The following is a 16,284-nucleotide window of genomic DNA, read 5'->3' as shown; positions in this document are numbered from 1 at the left end:
AAATGCATTTTGTAGATCAGGAAACAGAGGTTCAGAGAGGTTCGGTGCCTCCACCAAGGTCAGCCGGCCTGGAAAGTGACAAAGCAAACTCCTGCCACAACAGATCTCTCTCTTGCTGTTATTTCCCAGCCTCTGGGGATTTGGCCTCCCTAGAGGAATAACCCCACGTGCACCCACATGTCATCTCGAATGTGGATTCGCGTTCTTCTTGCAGCCTGTAGGCTACAGCATAGGAAAAATGCCTAAAGCCAGGTGTGCTGTGCCTCGTGGTTTGCAGTTTCTAAGCGCTGGTCCTCGCCAGTGAGTCCGCCCCTCGAGCACCCTCAGTCCTCAGGTCACCTATGGTGCTGGGAGCTCACTGGGCGGCTGAACTGCATCCCTTAGGGGCAGAGACTGGGAACCAGCTGCTGCCGGTCTGACCGTAAGAAGCGGCAGCCTCCCTTTTCAGCTAACGCAGAGGACCTTAACTAAGAGTGGGCATCCCAGGGGCCGGGCGCAGTGGCTCATGTCTGTAATCCCAGCACTTTGGGAGTCTGAGGCAGGTGGATCACTTGAGGTCCAGAGTTCGAGACCAGCCTCAGCAACATAGTGAAACCCCAACTCTACTGAAAAATACAAAAATCAGCCAGGCATGGTGGCGCATGCCCGTAATCCCAGCTACTTGGGAGGCTGAGGCAGGAGAATCGCTTGAACCCGGGAGGAGGAGGTTGCAGTGAGCAGAGATGACACCACCGCACTCCAGCCTGGGCGGCACAGCGAGACCCCATCTCAAAAAAAAAAAAAAAAAAAAAGAATGGGCATCCCAGGCCCTTGAGTGGCTCTGCCCCAGCCCACCCCACCCCCGTCCCTGCCACACACACACACACACACACACACACACACACACACACACACGCACACAACATCTGAGCCAGGGGTGGGTATGGAACCCAGGCCTGTCAGTTCTTAATTCACCCAGAAATTCCAGCCAAGCATCGCCGTTCTCACCCAACCCAGGAAAGGACTGCTGAAGGAGAGAGAGTGTCTGGTGCCTCCTCCAGGAACCCTATGGGGGTTCCTTTATAATAATAGAGGCTTCTATTTTCTGAGAACTGCCCTGTTTGCCAGGCACTGCGCTAAGACTGCTGTTCATCCACACGACTCTGCTTAGATGTCCTTATCCAGGAAATACGAACCTCGGTGCTTCATGCAGCCTAGCAGATTTCAGTAGCTCCTATCAGTAGGGAATGGGAATTCACACTCAGGGCTGTCAGATTTCAAAGCAGATGCTCTTAAATATACATCCGCTGCCTCTGTGCTGCGAGCTGCCCCCCTGGGATGACCCAGGGGCACTGCTGCTGCCCACTGATGACCTGCTCAGGTGGTGGCCTCTGCCCCATTCAGGGCCCCTCTAGCGAGCTCTGGCCTGCCCTTGGGCCTGTAGTCTAAGGGTCTGAGGTAGGCCATGCCTCTTGGGCAGCCCCAGGCAGCGCTGTAAGCTGCAGAGGCCTGGTGCCACATTGCCCCCCTAAAAGTTTTCAACTTATTTTTCGTTTTTTTTTGTTTTTTGTTTTTTAAAGTCTCGCTATATTGCCCAGGCTGATCTTGAACTCCTGGCCTCAAGCAGTCCTCCCATCTCGGCCTCCCAAAGCGCTGGGATTACAGGCATGAGCCACTGCGCCCGGCCCTTTCAACGTCTTATTATGGGAAATCTCCAACATAAACAAAAGTAGAGAAAATGCTGTCATGAACCCAATAGATCTGTGCAGAGTTTCCCGTTATCCCCTCACCCGAGCAGCGTGAAGCTTCCTGCACTAGCCAGGAGGCAGCCCTCAGCCCTTAGGAGGGAGGAGGCCCTGACAACCCGACTCCCTGCTGTGTTTCTCGCCCTGGGGCCCTTAGGAAAGGACCTTAGTCCCCGCAAATACATCTCCACGGCTTCCCAGGCCTCCCATCTTTCCCTCGGCACAGGCTCGGGGCGCCCTCTTGTGTTACAAATGAGTTACTGTTTCTGCGGGGCCCAGACCTTTCCAAAGGTGCCCTAGTATCCAAAGCCGCTGTGATCCGATGGCCTTCTCTTCACTCCTGGGGGTGCCGGCCACAAAGGCTGCTCCCTAGAGATGCCTTCTCCAGCCCCCTGCCAGCCCCTGGTCAGTCGTCTGTCCCCTAGGAGGGAACTGGAGGGAGTCCCCACGGTTGGACAATCCAACTCCTTTCTCTGGATCCAGCAGCTTTGACTCCGCTGTTTGGGTTTTCTATGGGGAAGATTTACCTTCTCAATTGCTTCTGAGTTCTCATGACAAAATGGCAAGTTAATTAAGGAAATCCCTTGCCTAAGCTGTTTATTTTATTTTTTTAGAGACAGGGTCTCTGTTGCCCAGGCTGGAGGGCAGTGATGCAATCATAGCTCACTGCTGCAGCCTCGGTGTTCTGGGCTCAAGTGATCCTCCCGTCCCAGCTACCCGAGTAGCTGGGACTACAGGTGCACGCCACCACACTGGCTAATTTTTAAATTTTTTTTGAGACAGGGTCTCTCTATGTTCTCCAGGCTGGTCTCAAACTCCTAGGCTCGAGCAATCCTCCCATCTCAGCTTCCCAAAGTGCAGAGATTATAGGCGAGAGCCACCACGCCCGGCGATGTCCTTCAGGATTCAGTTTAAACATCATCTCTTCTAGGCAACTTCCCCTTCCGCCTCCCCAGGTGTAGGAACCAGCCCCACAGGGTCTGTGGGTCTCTCCCCGTGTGCGGAGACGAGAGAGTGTAGAAATAAAGACACAAGACAAAGAGATAAAAGGCAGCTGGGCCCGGGGGACCACTACCACCAAGTTGCAGAGACTGGTAGTGGCCCCAAATGCCAGGCTGCACTGATATTTATTGGATACAAGACAAAGGGGCAGGATAAGGAGAGAGAGCCATCTCCAATCATAGGTAAGGCCACATGGGTCACATGTCCACTGGACAGGGGGCCCTTCCCTGCCTGGCAGCCAAGGCAGAGAGAGAGAGGAGACAAAGAGAGAAACAACCTACACCATTATTAGAGACTTTTAGTACTTTCACTAATTTGCTACTGCTATCTAGAAGGCAGAGCCAGGTGTACAGGATGGAACATGAAGGCAGACTAGGAGCGTGACCACTGAAGCACAGCATCACAGGGAGATGGTGAGGCCTCCAGATAACTGCGGGCGAGCCTGACAATGTCAGGCCCTCCACAAGAGGTGGAGGAGCAGAGTCTTCTCTAAACTCCCCCCGGGGAAAGGGATACTCCCTTTCCCGGTCTGCTAAGTAGCCTGTGTTTTTCCTTGACACTGAGGCTACCGCTAGACCACGGTCCACCTGGCAACGGGCGTCTTCCCAGACGCTGGCGTTACCTCTAGACCAAAGAGCCCTCTGGTGGCCCTGTCTGGGCATAACAGAAGGCTCGCACTCTTGTCTTCTGGTCACTCCTCACTATGTCCCCTCAGCTCCTATCTCTGTATGGCCTGGTTTTTCCTAGGTTATGGTTATAGAGCAAGGATTATTATAATATTGGAATAAAGAGTAATTGCTACAAACTAATGATTAATGATATTCATATATAATCATATCTAAGATCTATATCTGGTGTAACTATTCTTGTTTTATATTTTATTATACTGGAACAGCTTGTGTCCTCAGTCTCTTGCCTCGGTACCTGGGTGGCTTGCCGCCCACACCCAGGCCTGGCCGAGGAACTTTTCTCAGTATCCCCATGGTCTCTTGCACTTACTTACCCCCACCCCACTTTTCACTCTGCTGGGAACATCTCTCTGGATACTTCTCTGCCTCCCCTACTAAACTGTTAAGTTGTGCAGGGACAGGTGAGGACCTCACATTCCGTCAGAGCACGTCCTTGGTGAGCATGTGCTGGTAACAGAATGGCTCTCATCTTAGCGTTGTTTCTTTTGTTTTGTTTTGTTTTGTTTGAGACGGAATCTTGCTCTGTTACTCAGGCTGGAGTGCAGTGGCACCATCTCATCTCACTGCAACCTCCACCTCCCAGGTTCATGCAATTCTGCCTCAGCCTCCCTAGTAGCTGGGATTACAGGTGCGTACCACCACGCCCAGCTGATTTTTGTACTTTTAGTAGAGACGGGGTTTCACCATATTGGCCAGGCTGGTCTTGAACTCCTGACATCAAGTGATCTGCCCGCCTCGGCCTCCCAAAGTGCTTGGATTACAGGCATGAGCCACCATGCCCAGCCTCATCTTAGTGTTTTGAGACGCTCTATGCAAAGTCCTGCCAGCCGGCACTGTGCCGTCCCGCTAGCGGGACCAGGGATTTGGGCTGCTGTCCCAGCTGGGCCTGACCTTAGTCTGCCATCTCTTCCTCCGCAGCCTACATGAAGCGGCGGCACAGCTCAGTCAGTGACAGCCAGCCCTGCGAACCGCCCTCTGTCGGCACCGAGTACAGCCAGGGCGCCAGCCCCCAGCCCCAGCACCAGCTGAAGAAACCCCGGGTGGTGCTGGCTCCGGAGGAGAAGGAGGCGCTGAAACGAGCGTATCAGCAAAAGCCATACCCGTCACCAAAAACCATCGAAGACCTCGCCACCCAGCTCAACCTGAAAACCAGCACCGTCATCAACTGGTTCCACAACTACAGGTACGACGGCTGCCTCGCAGGGAGTGCCAGTCGGCCCAGGGGAAGGGGCTGATCTGTCCGGAGGCCGCCATGGCGCACAGGGGTGAGGCTGGGGCAGGAGGCGGGGGCGCTGGGAGCTCGGTGATTGGTCCGTTCCTTGGTCCCTTAGGTTTTTGGTTTTTTTTGTTTTTTTTTTATTTTGAGACGGAGTTTCAATCTTGTTGCCCAGGCTAGAGTGCATTGGCGCAGTCTTGGCTCACTGCAACCTCCGCCTCCTGGGTTTAAGCAATTCTCCTGCCTCAGCCTCCCAAGTAGCTGGGATTACAGGCATGCACCACCAAGCCCGGCTAATTTTTGTATTTTTAGTAGAGACGGGGTTTCACTGTGTTGGTCAGGCTTGTCTCAAACATCCTGACCTCAGGTGATCTGCCCACCTCAGCCCCGCAAAGTGCTGGGATTACAGGCGTGAGCCACCACGCCCGGCAGTTCCTTAGGTGTTATTGGAGGTTTTAACTCCAGAGATGTAAGGCCACATCCCTTCCCGTCACTGTCACATAGTTAGAAACAGGTGGTATCTGCCATGACCCAGAAAGAAAATCACCTCTCGATTACATCATTTAATAAGGGAGAGTGTAGGCATTCATGGTTCAAAAGGAGTGAAACTTTTGTGGTTTAGTTTATATATATCTATATTTATAGTTATATTCATATTTATTTATTTTTAGAGACAAGGGCTTGCTCTGTCACCCAGGCTAGAGTGCAGTGGTGCAATCATAGCTTACTGCAGGCTGGAACTCCTGGGCTCAGGCAGTCCTCCCACCTCAGCCTCCTGAGTAGCTAGGATGCCAATGCACCACCATGCCTGCTGATTTTTTATAGAGACAGGGGTCTCGCTCTGTTGCCCAAGCTGGTCTCAAACTCCTGGCCTCAAGCAGTCCTACCACCTCAACCTCCCAAAGCCTTGTGATTATAGACATGAGCCACCACACCTGGCCTGAACTTTTATTTCTTAGTGATTTTGCAGTGCTTTCTCGGGGTCTTCTGCCGTGTTATCTTCCAAATTAGTTTGATTAGTTCTGTAATTAAATAAATGAAGTCATTTAAGACCTTTGCATTTGGGAAAGTTCATGAGTTAATGAAGACAGATTGAGCATCTTCTAGATCTCAGATTCTGAGCTAAGTATTTCACCGAGTTATATCACTTAATCCTCACAGCTCACAAATGTATATGAGATACCTTATTCTCGTCATTCCTTTTTTGTTGTTGTTGTTGTTTTTTGAGATGGAGACTTGCTCTGTCGCCCAGGTTGGAGTGCAGTGGCACGATCTCGGCTCACTGCAACCTCCTTCTCCCAGGTTCAAGCGACTCTCCTGCCTCAGCCTCCTGAGTAGCTGAGACTACAGGTGTGCACCACCACGCCTGGCTAATTTTTGTATTTTTAGTAGAGACGGGTTTCATCATATTGGCCAGGCTGGTCTCGAACTCCTGACCTCAAGTGATCCGCCTGCCTCGGCCTCCCAAAGTGCTGGGATTACAGGCGTGAGCCACCGCACCCGGCCAGTTCTCTTCATTCTACAGATGAAAAATATAGAACTCAGAGGGGCTAAGGAGGTCAGGCCCCAGTGCTGTCTTGGTAGAACAAAGTGCACTGGGATGAAGTGTTTGGAGTAGATGGAGGAAACCCACTGAAGGATCCTGAGTTGCTGATCATAGCTATAACCATACTCTCTGCTGCTAGAAACCAAGAATTCCAGGGCCCTGATGGAGATCCCTAAGCTAGTGCCTTGCCATTGACCATCTCAGGTTCTGCTTCCCATTGTCCCTAGGGCACGGTAACATTGGGGTAGGTGCTCCTGGTTCAACCAAGGTCACCCTACGTAGGTCTAGCTGATGGCAGTGGGGCCCTCCCAGCTGTGCACATGACACAGTCATGGGCAGCACAAAGTCACAGTCAGGCTGGAGGGGAAGTTGTGTCTCTCACCGGGCCCTCCCTCCCCCATAAGGTCCACTGGAGTTCCTGAAGGGGCCCAGTAAGCCACCCAGGCTCTGAACAAATTGGGAAACTAAAATATTAGGTCAGAGCCCAAATCACACCTTTATTGCCCATAGAGGCAAAGTCACAAGATGCTGCTCATTGTGAGAGCTGAGCGCACCTGCTACGTGGACCCTAGACTCAGGCAAACTTCCCCACAATGGCAGCCCTGGCCCCGCACGGGCCTCCCCGTGTTCCAGCTACCTCCCGCAAGGACAAAATCCAGGATTAGCCAGGCGTGGTAACACGCACGTACAGCCCCAGCTACTCAGGAGGCTAAGGTGGGAGGATCACTTGAGCCCAGAAGGCGGAGGTTGCAGTGAGCCGAGATCACACCACTGCACTCCAGTCTGGGTGATAGAGCCAGACCCTGTCTCAAAAAAAGAAAGTCCAGGAGCTGCACAGCCAGTTTCTTCATTCCAAATTTAGCAATCAGATCAAAACAGAGGCAGAGGGAGGCCAGCAGTTAGAACAGTGGAGGTCCCTCTACTTGGAAGGAAACTTCAACAGTAATGAAGCAGAATGAAGGAAATGAACGGAAACGTGGACAGGAGTTTCCTGAAGCTTCTCTTTGCCAGGTGCCATGCTATCCCATTTCCACTTTCTTTCTTTTTTTTTTTTTTTTTTTTTTCTGAGACAGAGCCTTGCTCTGTCACCCAGGCTGGAGTACAGCAGCACGATCTCGGCTCACTGCAACCTCTGCCTCCTAGGTTCAAGCCATTCTCCTGCCTCAGCCTCCTGAGTAGCTGAAATTATAGGCACCCACCACCATGCCCGGCTAATTTTTTGTATTTTTAGTAGAGACTGGGTTTCACCATGTTGGCCAGACTGGTCTCAAACTCTTGACCTCAAGTGATCCACCCACCTCGGCCTCCCAAAGTTCTGGGATTACAGGCGTGAGCCACCACGCCTAGATGCCATCTCTACTTTCTAGCCACAAAGATGCGTGCACTTTGAAGTCTCCTGCAATTCACATCCATTTTAGGGCATGTGTGATAACTCTTTCTATAATATAGACGCATGCAAAGCCCTAGGTTACCATCTGGGCATAGATGCTACCAATTATACAAAACAGTTCCAAAAGTATGTTCCCTGGCCCTGCTGGAGCCACGTTTGTTTCCCAAGTCCCCCAACAGGCCTCAGCTGCATGGCAGTCACTGCCCCCTGGCCAGGGTACACCCCCTCGGGTTTCTCAGTTTGCTGCTTGTCTTGCTGATCTTCTGACAGTCATACCCGTCACACTGTAGTCTGCGGTCATTGTGGGGATGCCTCTTTTGTGCATTTTAGCACTAGCAAATTCAGTGGTACACCTGTGGCAAAGATAGAGAAGGGGAGAGAAGAGGAATACCAGTAGGACCTCAAAACTTAGTAAGTAAAATTTAGTAATCACAGGTCTGGGCTGGGTGCGGTAGCTTATGCCCGTAATCCCAGCACTTTGGGAGGCCAAGGTGGGTGGATCACTTGAGGCCAGGAGTTCGAGACCAGCCTGGCCAACATGATGAAACCCCATCTCTACTAAAAATACAAAAATTAGCCAGGTGTGGTGGTGTGCGCCTGTAATCCCAGCTGCTCAGGAGGCTGAGGCAAGAGAATTGCCTGAACCTGTGAGGTGGAGGTTGCAGTGAGCCATGATCATACCACTGCACTCCAGTCTGGGTGACACAGCGAGACTCTGTCTCAAAAAAATAAATGAATCCCAGGTCTGAATCCAGAGTAGACACTCAACAAATGCTTCCTTTCAAAAATAACTCCACAACAAAGCAGGCTGGGCTGAGTCAAATATGGGATCCAAGAGATGAGTTTGAGCTGCAGAGATCTGGAAAAATATCATGGAAGAGGTATGAAATGAGCAGGCTCTTGAAAGGAGGATTGGAGTAGAGAAGAATTTTATAAGCAACGAAACAGGTGGAAGGAGAAACGAGGGGCTGAGCACAGTGGCTCATGCCTGGAACTCCACCACATTGGGAGGCTGAAGCAGGAGGATGGTTTGAGGCCAGGAGTTCGAGACCAGCCTCAGCAACATAGTGAGACCCTGTCTCTACAGAAAATAATAATAATAATAATAATAATAATAATAATAATAAAGTAAATGAAGGAGAAGTGAGCATTCAAAATTAGCATGAAGTCGCTTGTCTAAGATCACCCAGCAGGGGCGGGCTTGGTGGTTCACGCCTATAATCCCAGCACTTTGGAAGGCCAAGGCGGGCAGATCATGTGAGGTCAGGAGTTCGAGACCAGCCTGGCCAACATGGTGAAACCCTGCCTCTACTAAAAATACAAAATTAGCCCGGTGTGGTGGCACATGCCTGTAATCCCAGCTACTCTAGAGGCTGAGGCAGGAGAATCTCTTGAACCCCGGAGGCGGAGGTTGCAGTGAGCCGAGATCGCGCCATTGCGCTCCAGCCTGGGCAACAGAGCAAAACTCCGTCTCAAAAAAAAAAAAAAAAGACCACCCACCCAGCAGGCCAAGGGCAGAGGGCAGAGCAGAGATGCAGACTGAGTTTCTTCTCCAACACTTTGGTTCTTTCACTAAATGCTTTGTACAGACCAACCTGCCGTTATACCCGACAGAGCTTCCCGACACTGGATGTGTTAAATCCCTAACCAAGAACGTAGTTTTTTACGTTCTTTTCTCAGGGGTTAAACAGGAAAAGTAGATTTTCTTTTCTCCTGTCCCACTGGAACCATCAGGGAGTAACACTTGGTGTCAATTTTTGCCCCCTCAAAAAAAAAAACCAAGCTTTATTTCCTCTTATCCTTTCACTTTAAGGGAATTAGGAATGTCTCTGGCTAAAGGCAATTAAAAATATCTCAGGCGGGGCCGGGCACGGCCTGTAATCCCAGCATTTGGGGAGGCCAAGGTGGGAGGATTGCTTGAGCCCAGGAGTTTGAGACCAGACTGGGCAACATAGTGAGACCACGTCTCTACAAAAAATAGAAAAACAGGTGGGCGTGGTGGTGCACACCTGTGATCCCAGCTACTCAGGAGGCTGAGGTGGGAGAATCACTTGAGGAGGTTGAGGCTGCAGTGAGCTGTGATCATGCCACTGCACTCCAGCCTGGGGAACAGAGCAAGACCCTGTCCCCCGGCAAAAAAAAAAAAAAAAAAAAAAAACATATCTCAGGCTGACCATTTACCCAGGATTGACAACGAGATTGCCAGAACAACACGCCACAGGACACTGCTCTCCCCTGGAAAAACAGGTCCACCCAGTTAGGAACTCGGATTCCGAACCCTCGTAGCCATGGCATTCTGCGAGCCTTGTGTGACTTCCCTAAAAACCACAACTGCTCCTGGAAGCTCATCTTTCTAGGCCAGAAGACAGTATTCCTTAGAAATATGGAGACAAATCTAGGCTAAGAAGGATGATGTCTCACATCTGTGGAGCACAAAGCATGTGCCAGGCGCTGAGCCAAAAAGGTTTTTGTTTGTTTGTTTGTTTTCTGATTTTGGTTTTGGTTTTGGTTTTTTGAGAAAGGGTCTCGCTCTGTCGCCAAGGCTGGAGTGCAGTGGCAAAATCTCAGCTCACCACAGCCTTGAACTCCCAGGCTCAGCCAATCCTTCCATCTGAGCCTCAGGAGTAGCTGGGGCTTCAGGTGCATGCCACCACACCTGGCTAATTTTTTGTATTTTCTGTAGAGATGGGGTTTTGCTTTTTTGCCCAGGCTGGTCTCTAACTCCTGAGCTCAAGTGATCTCCCACCTAGGCCTCCCAAAGCCCTGGGATTATAGGCATGAGTCCCTGCACCCAGCCTGAGCAGACAGTTTTATAGATATATCATCTTATTAGTCCCTCCATCAGCACCCAAGTGCAGTGCTGCTGGCCCCATTTTACAGGCAAAGTCTGCACACAGGGGCCAAGCTCATGAGCATGGAAACACAAGCCCCATGCCTAACGGTGTCCGCTCCCCACCCCAGCCTTAGGGCTTATCACAGCACACAAACAGCGGCTGGATAGGGGGAAGGGTGACCCCTTTTTGAATGGCTACTTTGGGTCCTACATCATACATTTAATACCTTATTTAATCTTAATAACTTCTCTGCAAGGAATATACCATTCTCCACATTTTTCAGACAAGAAATAAGAAAACTGAAGTTGTAGCCAGGCGTGGTGGCTCACGCCTGTAATCCCAGCACTTTGGGAGGCCAAGGCAGGTGGATCACCTGAGGTCAGGAGTTCGAGACCAGCCTGGCCAACATGGTGAAACCCCGTCTCTACTAAAATACAAAAAATTAGCCAGTTGTCGTGGCACGTACCTGTAGTCCCAGCTATTTGGGAGGCTGAGGCAGGAGAATCATTTGAACCCAAGAGGCAGAGGTTGCAGTGAGCTGAGATCGCACCACTGCACTCCAGCCTGGGCATCAGAGTGAGACTCCCATCCCAAAAAAAAAAAAAAAAGAAAAATGAAATTTTCTTATTTCTCACAGAATGCTATGGCTATGAGGTTAAATAACTTCTCCAAGTTGCACAGCTAGTAAGCACCATAGCCAGATATCCAACCCAAGTGTGCCTGCTTCCAAAAAGCCTGTACTCTGGTTTTGGGTCGGGCTGGGACCAAACCTTCACTACCCGTATAGCCTCCCGCCTCCCCAACCAGAATAGGTGGGGTGGAGAGTTTCGCCCCAACTAGCAGTCTCACTGCCAAGGAACTTGAAAGCCATAGCGCCCAGGAACCTGTTCACAGAAGCCACCATTTCCTGGGCTCCCAAGGTAGCCCCAGGGAAGGGGGAAAGACTTACACACCTTGGAACTTCTGGGGGGCTTCTCAGAACCTTTCCTTTCTGAACCAGAGCTCACAAATCTTTCAGGACAAGGTTCAGAGCTCACTGCACGCAGGAATCAAATAACTCCGTAGCAGATTCACAACCCCCTGCACCCCACCAGAGTTCAATACCCTGGGCTAAGCTACAGTAGGATCTTCCCCAGGGGAGTCCCCACAGTCAGCACAGGACCCGGCACAGAGTAGGAGCCCAGAAAACCTTTTTTTTTTTTTTTTTTCCTTGAGACAGGATCTTGCTCTGTCGCCCAGGCTGGAGTGCAGTGGCACAGTCTTGGCTCACTGTAACCTCCACCTCCCAGGTTCAAGAGATTCTCCTGCCTCAGCCTCCTGAGTTGCTGGGATTACAGGTACCTGCCACCACGCCCGGCTAATTTTTGTATTTTTAGTAGAGACAAGGTTCCACCATGTTGGCCAGGCTGGTCTCGAACGCCGGGCCTCAAGCCATCTGCCCGCCTCAGCCTCCCAAAGTGCTGGGATTGCAGGCGTGAGCTACCATGCCCAGCCTCAGAAAGCCTTATTGGCCGGGCTTGGTGGCTTATACCTGTAGTATCAACACTTTGGGAGGCCAAGGCAGGAGAATCACTTCAGCCCAGGAGGTCAAGTTTGCAGTAAACTATGATCTTGCCCCTGCACTCCAGCCTAAGCAACATCATGAGATCCTGTCTCTACAATATTTAAAACATTTAGGCATGGTGGTATACACCTGTGGTCCTAGCTACTCAGGAGGCTGAGGCAGGAGGATCACCTGAGCCTGGGAGGTGGAGGTTGCAGGGAGCTATGATCACACCACTGCATTTCAGCCTGAGTGACAGAGCGAGACACTGCCTCTAAGTAAAATAAGGAAAAAAAAAAAAGAAAGAAAAAATACAGAATTTGGTGGAATTCCACCCTACCCTGGACCACAAGCCCCCAACCTGACCTTCTGTGGCTCAGAGATTAAAATTGTCACTTTGGGCACTATCCAATAATTGGTCCTCTCTCCTGAAGTCCTGATGGATGCAGCGGTTATCAGGCAGTTTCATTGATGAACTCACCCAGCCTTCGTTACTGCACACCAGGCGCCAGTGCAAGGCCTGGGTGTACAAAGAATAAATAGGACCTTGCCTTTCTCAGTCTAGTTGGAGCGGGATGGGATGGGATGGAGGAAACGTGTCACTCGATAAGAACCCTGGCCAGAAGTGGTGGCTCATGCCTGTAATCCCAGCACCTGGGGAGGCCCAGGCAGGAAGATTGCTTGAGCCCAGGAGCTCAAGACTAGCCTGGGCAACATGGCAAGACTCCATCTCTTTAAAAAATTTAAAAATTAGCAAGCATAGTGACACAGTTGTGGTCCTAGCTACTCAGGAGGCTCAGATGGGAGGATCACTCAAGCCCAATAGTTGGAGGCTGCAGTGAGCTGTGATGGCACCACTGCACTCCAGTCTGGGTGACAGAACAAGGCCTTGTTTCCAAAAGGTTTTTGAAAAATAAGTGGCCGGACGCAGTGGCTCACACCTGTAATCCCAGCACTTTTGGAGGCCGAGGCAGATAGCTCATGTGAGGTCCAGAGTTTGAGACCAGCCTGGCCAACATGGTGAAACCCCACCTCTTCTAAAAATGCAAAAATTAGCTGGATGTGGTAGTGGGTGACTGTAATCCCAGGTACTCTGGAGGCTGAGGCAGGAGAATCGCTTGAACCCAGGAGGCAGAGGTTGCAGTCAGCGGAGATTGAGCCACTGCACTCCACCTGGGCAGCAACAGGGAAATTCTGTCTCAAAAAATAAAAATTAAAATAAGTGCCCGCGGCAATTTGTTGCAGTGGAGAAGAGGGGAGTGGTGTCCCAGCCCTGGGATGGCTCCTGGCCAGGTCCGGAGGGGTGGGTGGTGACTCTGGAGAGGGGCTGCCCCGTGGCCCGAGGGTCGCTGGAGGGGCACGGAGGGGCCTCCAGGCTGGACGGAGCAGGAGCCCCAGAGAGAGGGGTCTGGCTGGGGTAGCACCAGAGGCCCTGTCCCCAGCAGCACCCCCCTCACGTCCCCGCCGCTTGTTGTCTTGTAGGTCTCGGATCCGCAGAGAACTGTTCATTGAGGAAATTCAGGCCGGGAGTCAGGGCCAGGCGGGCGCCAGCGACTCACCCTCGGCCCGCAGCGGCCGGGCGGCGCCCAGCTCGGAGGGCGACAGCTGCGACGGCGTGGAGGCCACTGAGGGCCCAGGCAGCGCCGACACCGAGGAGCCCAAGTCTCAGGGAGAGGCCGAGCGGGAGGAGGTGCCGCGGCCGGCGGAGCAGACGGAGCCGCCGCCCTCGGGGACCCCGGGCCCGGACGACGCCCGCGACGACGACCACGAGGGAGGCCCCGTGGAAGGCCCGGGTCCCCTGCCCAGCCCCGCCACCGCCACCGCCACCGCCACCGCCACGCCCGCGGCCCCCGAGGACGCCGCTACCTCAGCCGCCGCCGCGCCGGGGGAGGGCCCCGCGGCCCGGAGCTCCGCGCCGCCGCCCAGCAACAGCAGCAGCAGCAGCAGCAGCGCCCCCCGCAGGCCCAGCTCGCTGCAGAGCCTTTTCGGCCTCCCCGAGGCCGCGGGCGCCCGGGACTCGCGCGACAACCCCCTGCGCAAGAAGAAGGCCGCGAACTTGAACAGCATCATCCACCGCCTGGAGAAGGCCGCCAGCCGGGAGGAACCTATCGAATGGGAGTTCTGAGGGGCCGCGGCCCTGGGGCGGGCAGCCAGGCTGGGCCACAAGGGCCTGGATGGGGTCGGACGGGGCAGGCGCTGCAGACACCGTGGCCTGGGCTTGGCCCGCGGCCTGCACTGACCCCGGGCCGGACCTGAGCCCGCAGCCCAGACCCCCTCCACGGTCCGCGGCCTGCACCGACCCGAGGCCCAGATCCAAGGCCGCGGCCCAGACCCACTCTGCGGCCCACACCGACCCTGAGGCCCGGGCCGACCCTGCGGCCTCCACCAACCCCGCGGCCCAGACCCAGCCCGCGGCCTGGACCCCTGGACCGCTTTGCGCACTTACCGCCCTGCGGGCCACAGGGCAAAATCGCCATAGGCCAAGGTGCATATAGAAAACAAAGGAGCATTAAGCCCAATCTATGTCGTGTTTTCAAGGAAGAAAACGGAAATGTGTGGTCGAGCTTTTTTGTACCCTGAAGTGTTTTTTTTATTGCCCTAAGTGATTTCCACAGGTTCTGGAATAACTCTTACAGCTTTGCCTTGTGTCCTCCTGTTCCGTGTGGGCTTTAAAAGAAAAAAAATCAAACCCACATATTAAAAGGGGGCTTTTTATCTGCCATCTAATGGCTTCAGAGCGATAATACACTATTATCTTCTTAAACCAGGAAAAAATAAAAGGGGGGGGGTGGGATTTTTCAGAAAAATTAAAAAAGAAAGTTTTTGTAGCTGTTCAGTTGCCACTAAGAGATTGCACAGTCAAAACGACTCTAAACACACTAGTTTGGATTCCTAAATATTTTCAAGAAAAGAATCTTCTCGTTTGAAACTTTGAATTAAAATAAAACACATTTACTCCACATATTTTTTAACAAAAAGAAAACGTCACATCAGGAAACTCTGATTTTGTGGTAGCTGACGTAGTGTTTTCTTGTACGTGAATAGAATCCTGACATGTAGTGCACATTGATGTATAGCTTTAACTGACCCTGGGTTTTGCAGACCAGGGTTTGTTTAATACACTCCATTCTAGGCCAAATCAGGACAAAAAAAAAAAAAAAGAAAAAAAAAAAGAAAAGATCCGAATCTAGGTATTTTATAATCTGCTTTTTAACCTCTAACCGCAGAGCACGCTGATCAGACCTCATATCTTGGAGGTTTAGGAGACAAGTTAGAACTGTAGCATGTACCTGTTAATTTTGTTTAATTTATGGTGTCTCAATCTGTCTGTGCGTCTGCACGTGTGCAAGCATTGAAAGAAAGGAGACAGTAGTCCGGGCGAGCACAGCAGGCAGTTCCAGGGCCAGACGGGCCCATCCCCAAGTAGATAGCAGTCTACGGATCTCTCTCTGGCACAGAAGGCACCTCACCTCACACCACTCTCCTGGACACCTGATGAACTGAGCCCTCCCAGGGGAAGACACTCCCCAGGCCTGGGCAGGGCTTACACGCGCACTCTCTCTCTTCTTTCCCTTTTTCTTCCCACCGCAAGCACTGATGACCCTGTTGAACTCGTGGGAAACTTCCTTTCTCTGCAGGAGAGAGAACGTGGCATTCTGGGCTCCCCACTCCCATGCCCGTAGAAATGGCCCAAATTCACACCAAAACATGGATGCTCTTCAACTTCCAAACCTACCATTTGCCCTTCTTTCATTTCGCCTCTTAGTTCTTTTTATGCACAGTTTTAGGGCAGTCTAAGTACAAACTGAAAGTCTAACTTGTCTCTGATTCCTCCCTTGTCTATGTGTATATGCGTGAGAATAGAGGCGGGTGAGAGTGTGCGTGCGTGTGCGTGTGTGCAATTTTATACGTCTGTGTATTTTCTTAAGTACCTGTGCACACGTAGAGTGCATTACTGCCACCTTTTTCAATAAGCTGTTTTATCAGTTACGGCTTCTACAAGTTTGCTAATTTAGACTTCTTTATTGCCATATCTTTAAACTAACAATAGATGATTTCGGTATATATATATATTTTTTTTTGCTTATTTATAGGTGCTGTATTTTATTATCTGATTGTTAGGAAGGGATGAAAGGGGCAAATATTCTTTAGAGGGATAGACTGCCGGCAGTATTGGGTATAATTTACAAGATGTAGTTGTCATACTGTATATTACTGATTGAAAACTTTTTGACCGTATTGTGTATCATTGAAACCTTTGTCTTAGGTCAACATCTTTGGATGACATTTTAATGGTGCATTCATTATTTCTTAAGTTTAATTAATATTACTTTTTTTTT

The 16,284-nt window shown here is 51.5% G+C and overlaps 1 protein-coding gene across 14 annotated transcripts in view; it reads left to right on the top strand.

Annotated features, from left to right (window-relative positions):
- CUX1 (cut like homeobox 1) overlaps positions 1-16,284 on the top strand; it is a 466,860-nt gene that overhangs the window by 417,437 nt on the left and 33,139 nt on the right. For 11 of the 14 annotated variants that reach the window (XM_055392894.2, XM_055392893.2, XM_055392898.2 and 8 more), the window contains 2 exons: positions 4,334-4,598; positions 13,427-14,927. The exons of the other annotated variants lie outside the window; for them this stretch is intronic. In XM_055392894.2, coding sequence (XP_055248869.1) covers positions 4,334-4,598; positions 13,427-14,069 — 908 coding nt within the window. In that variant the 3' untranslated portion in view covers positions 14,070-14,927. Of the gene's footprint in view, positions 1-4,333; positions 4,599-13,426; positions 14,928-16,284 lie in introns of those variants that run through there. 14 annotated transcript variants of the gene reach the window in all.

This window comes from Gorilla gorilla, chromosome 6, assembly GCF_029281585.2.
Source record: "Gorilla gorilla gorilla isolate KB3781 chromosome 6, NHGRI_mGorGor1-v2.1_pri, whole genome shotgun sequence".
Lineage (NCBI taxonomy): Eukaryota > Metazoa > Chordata > Mammalia > Primates > Hominidae > Gorilla > Gorilla gorilla.
This window is presented reverse-complemented; position numbering and strand designations above follow the sequence as displayed.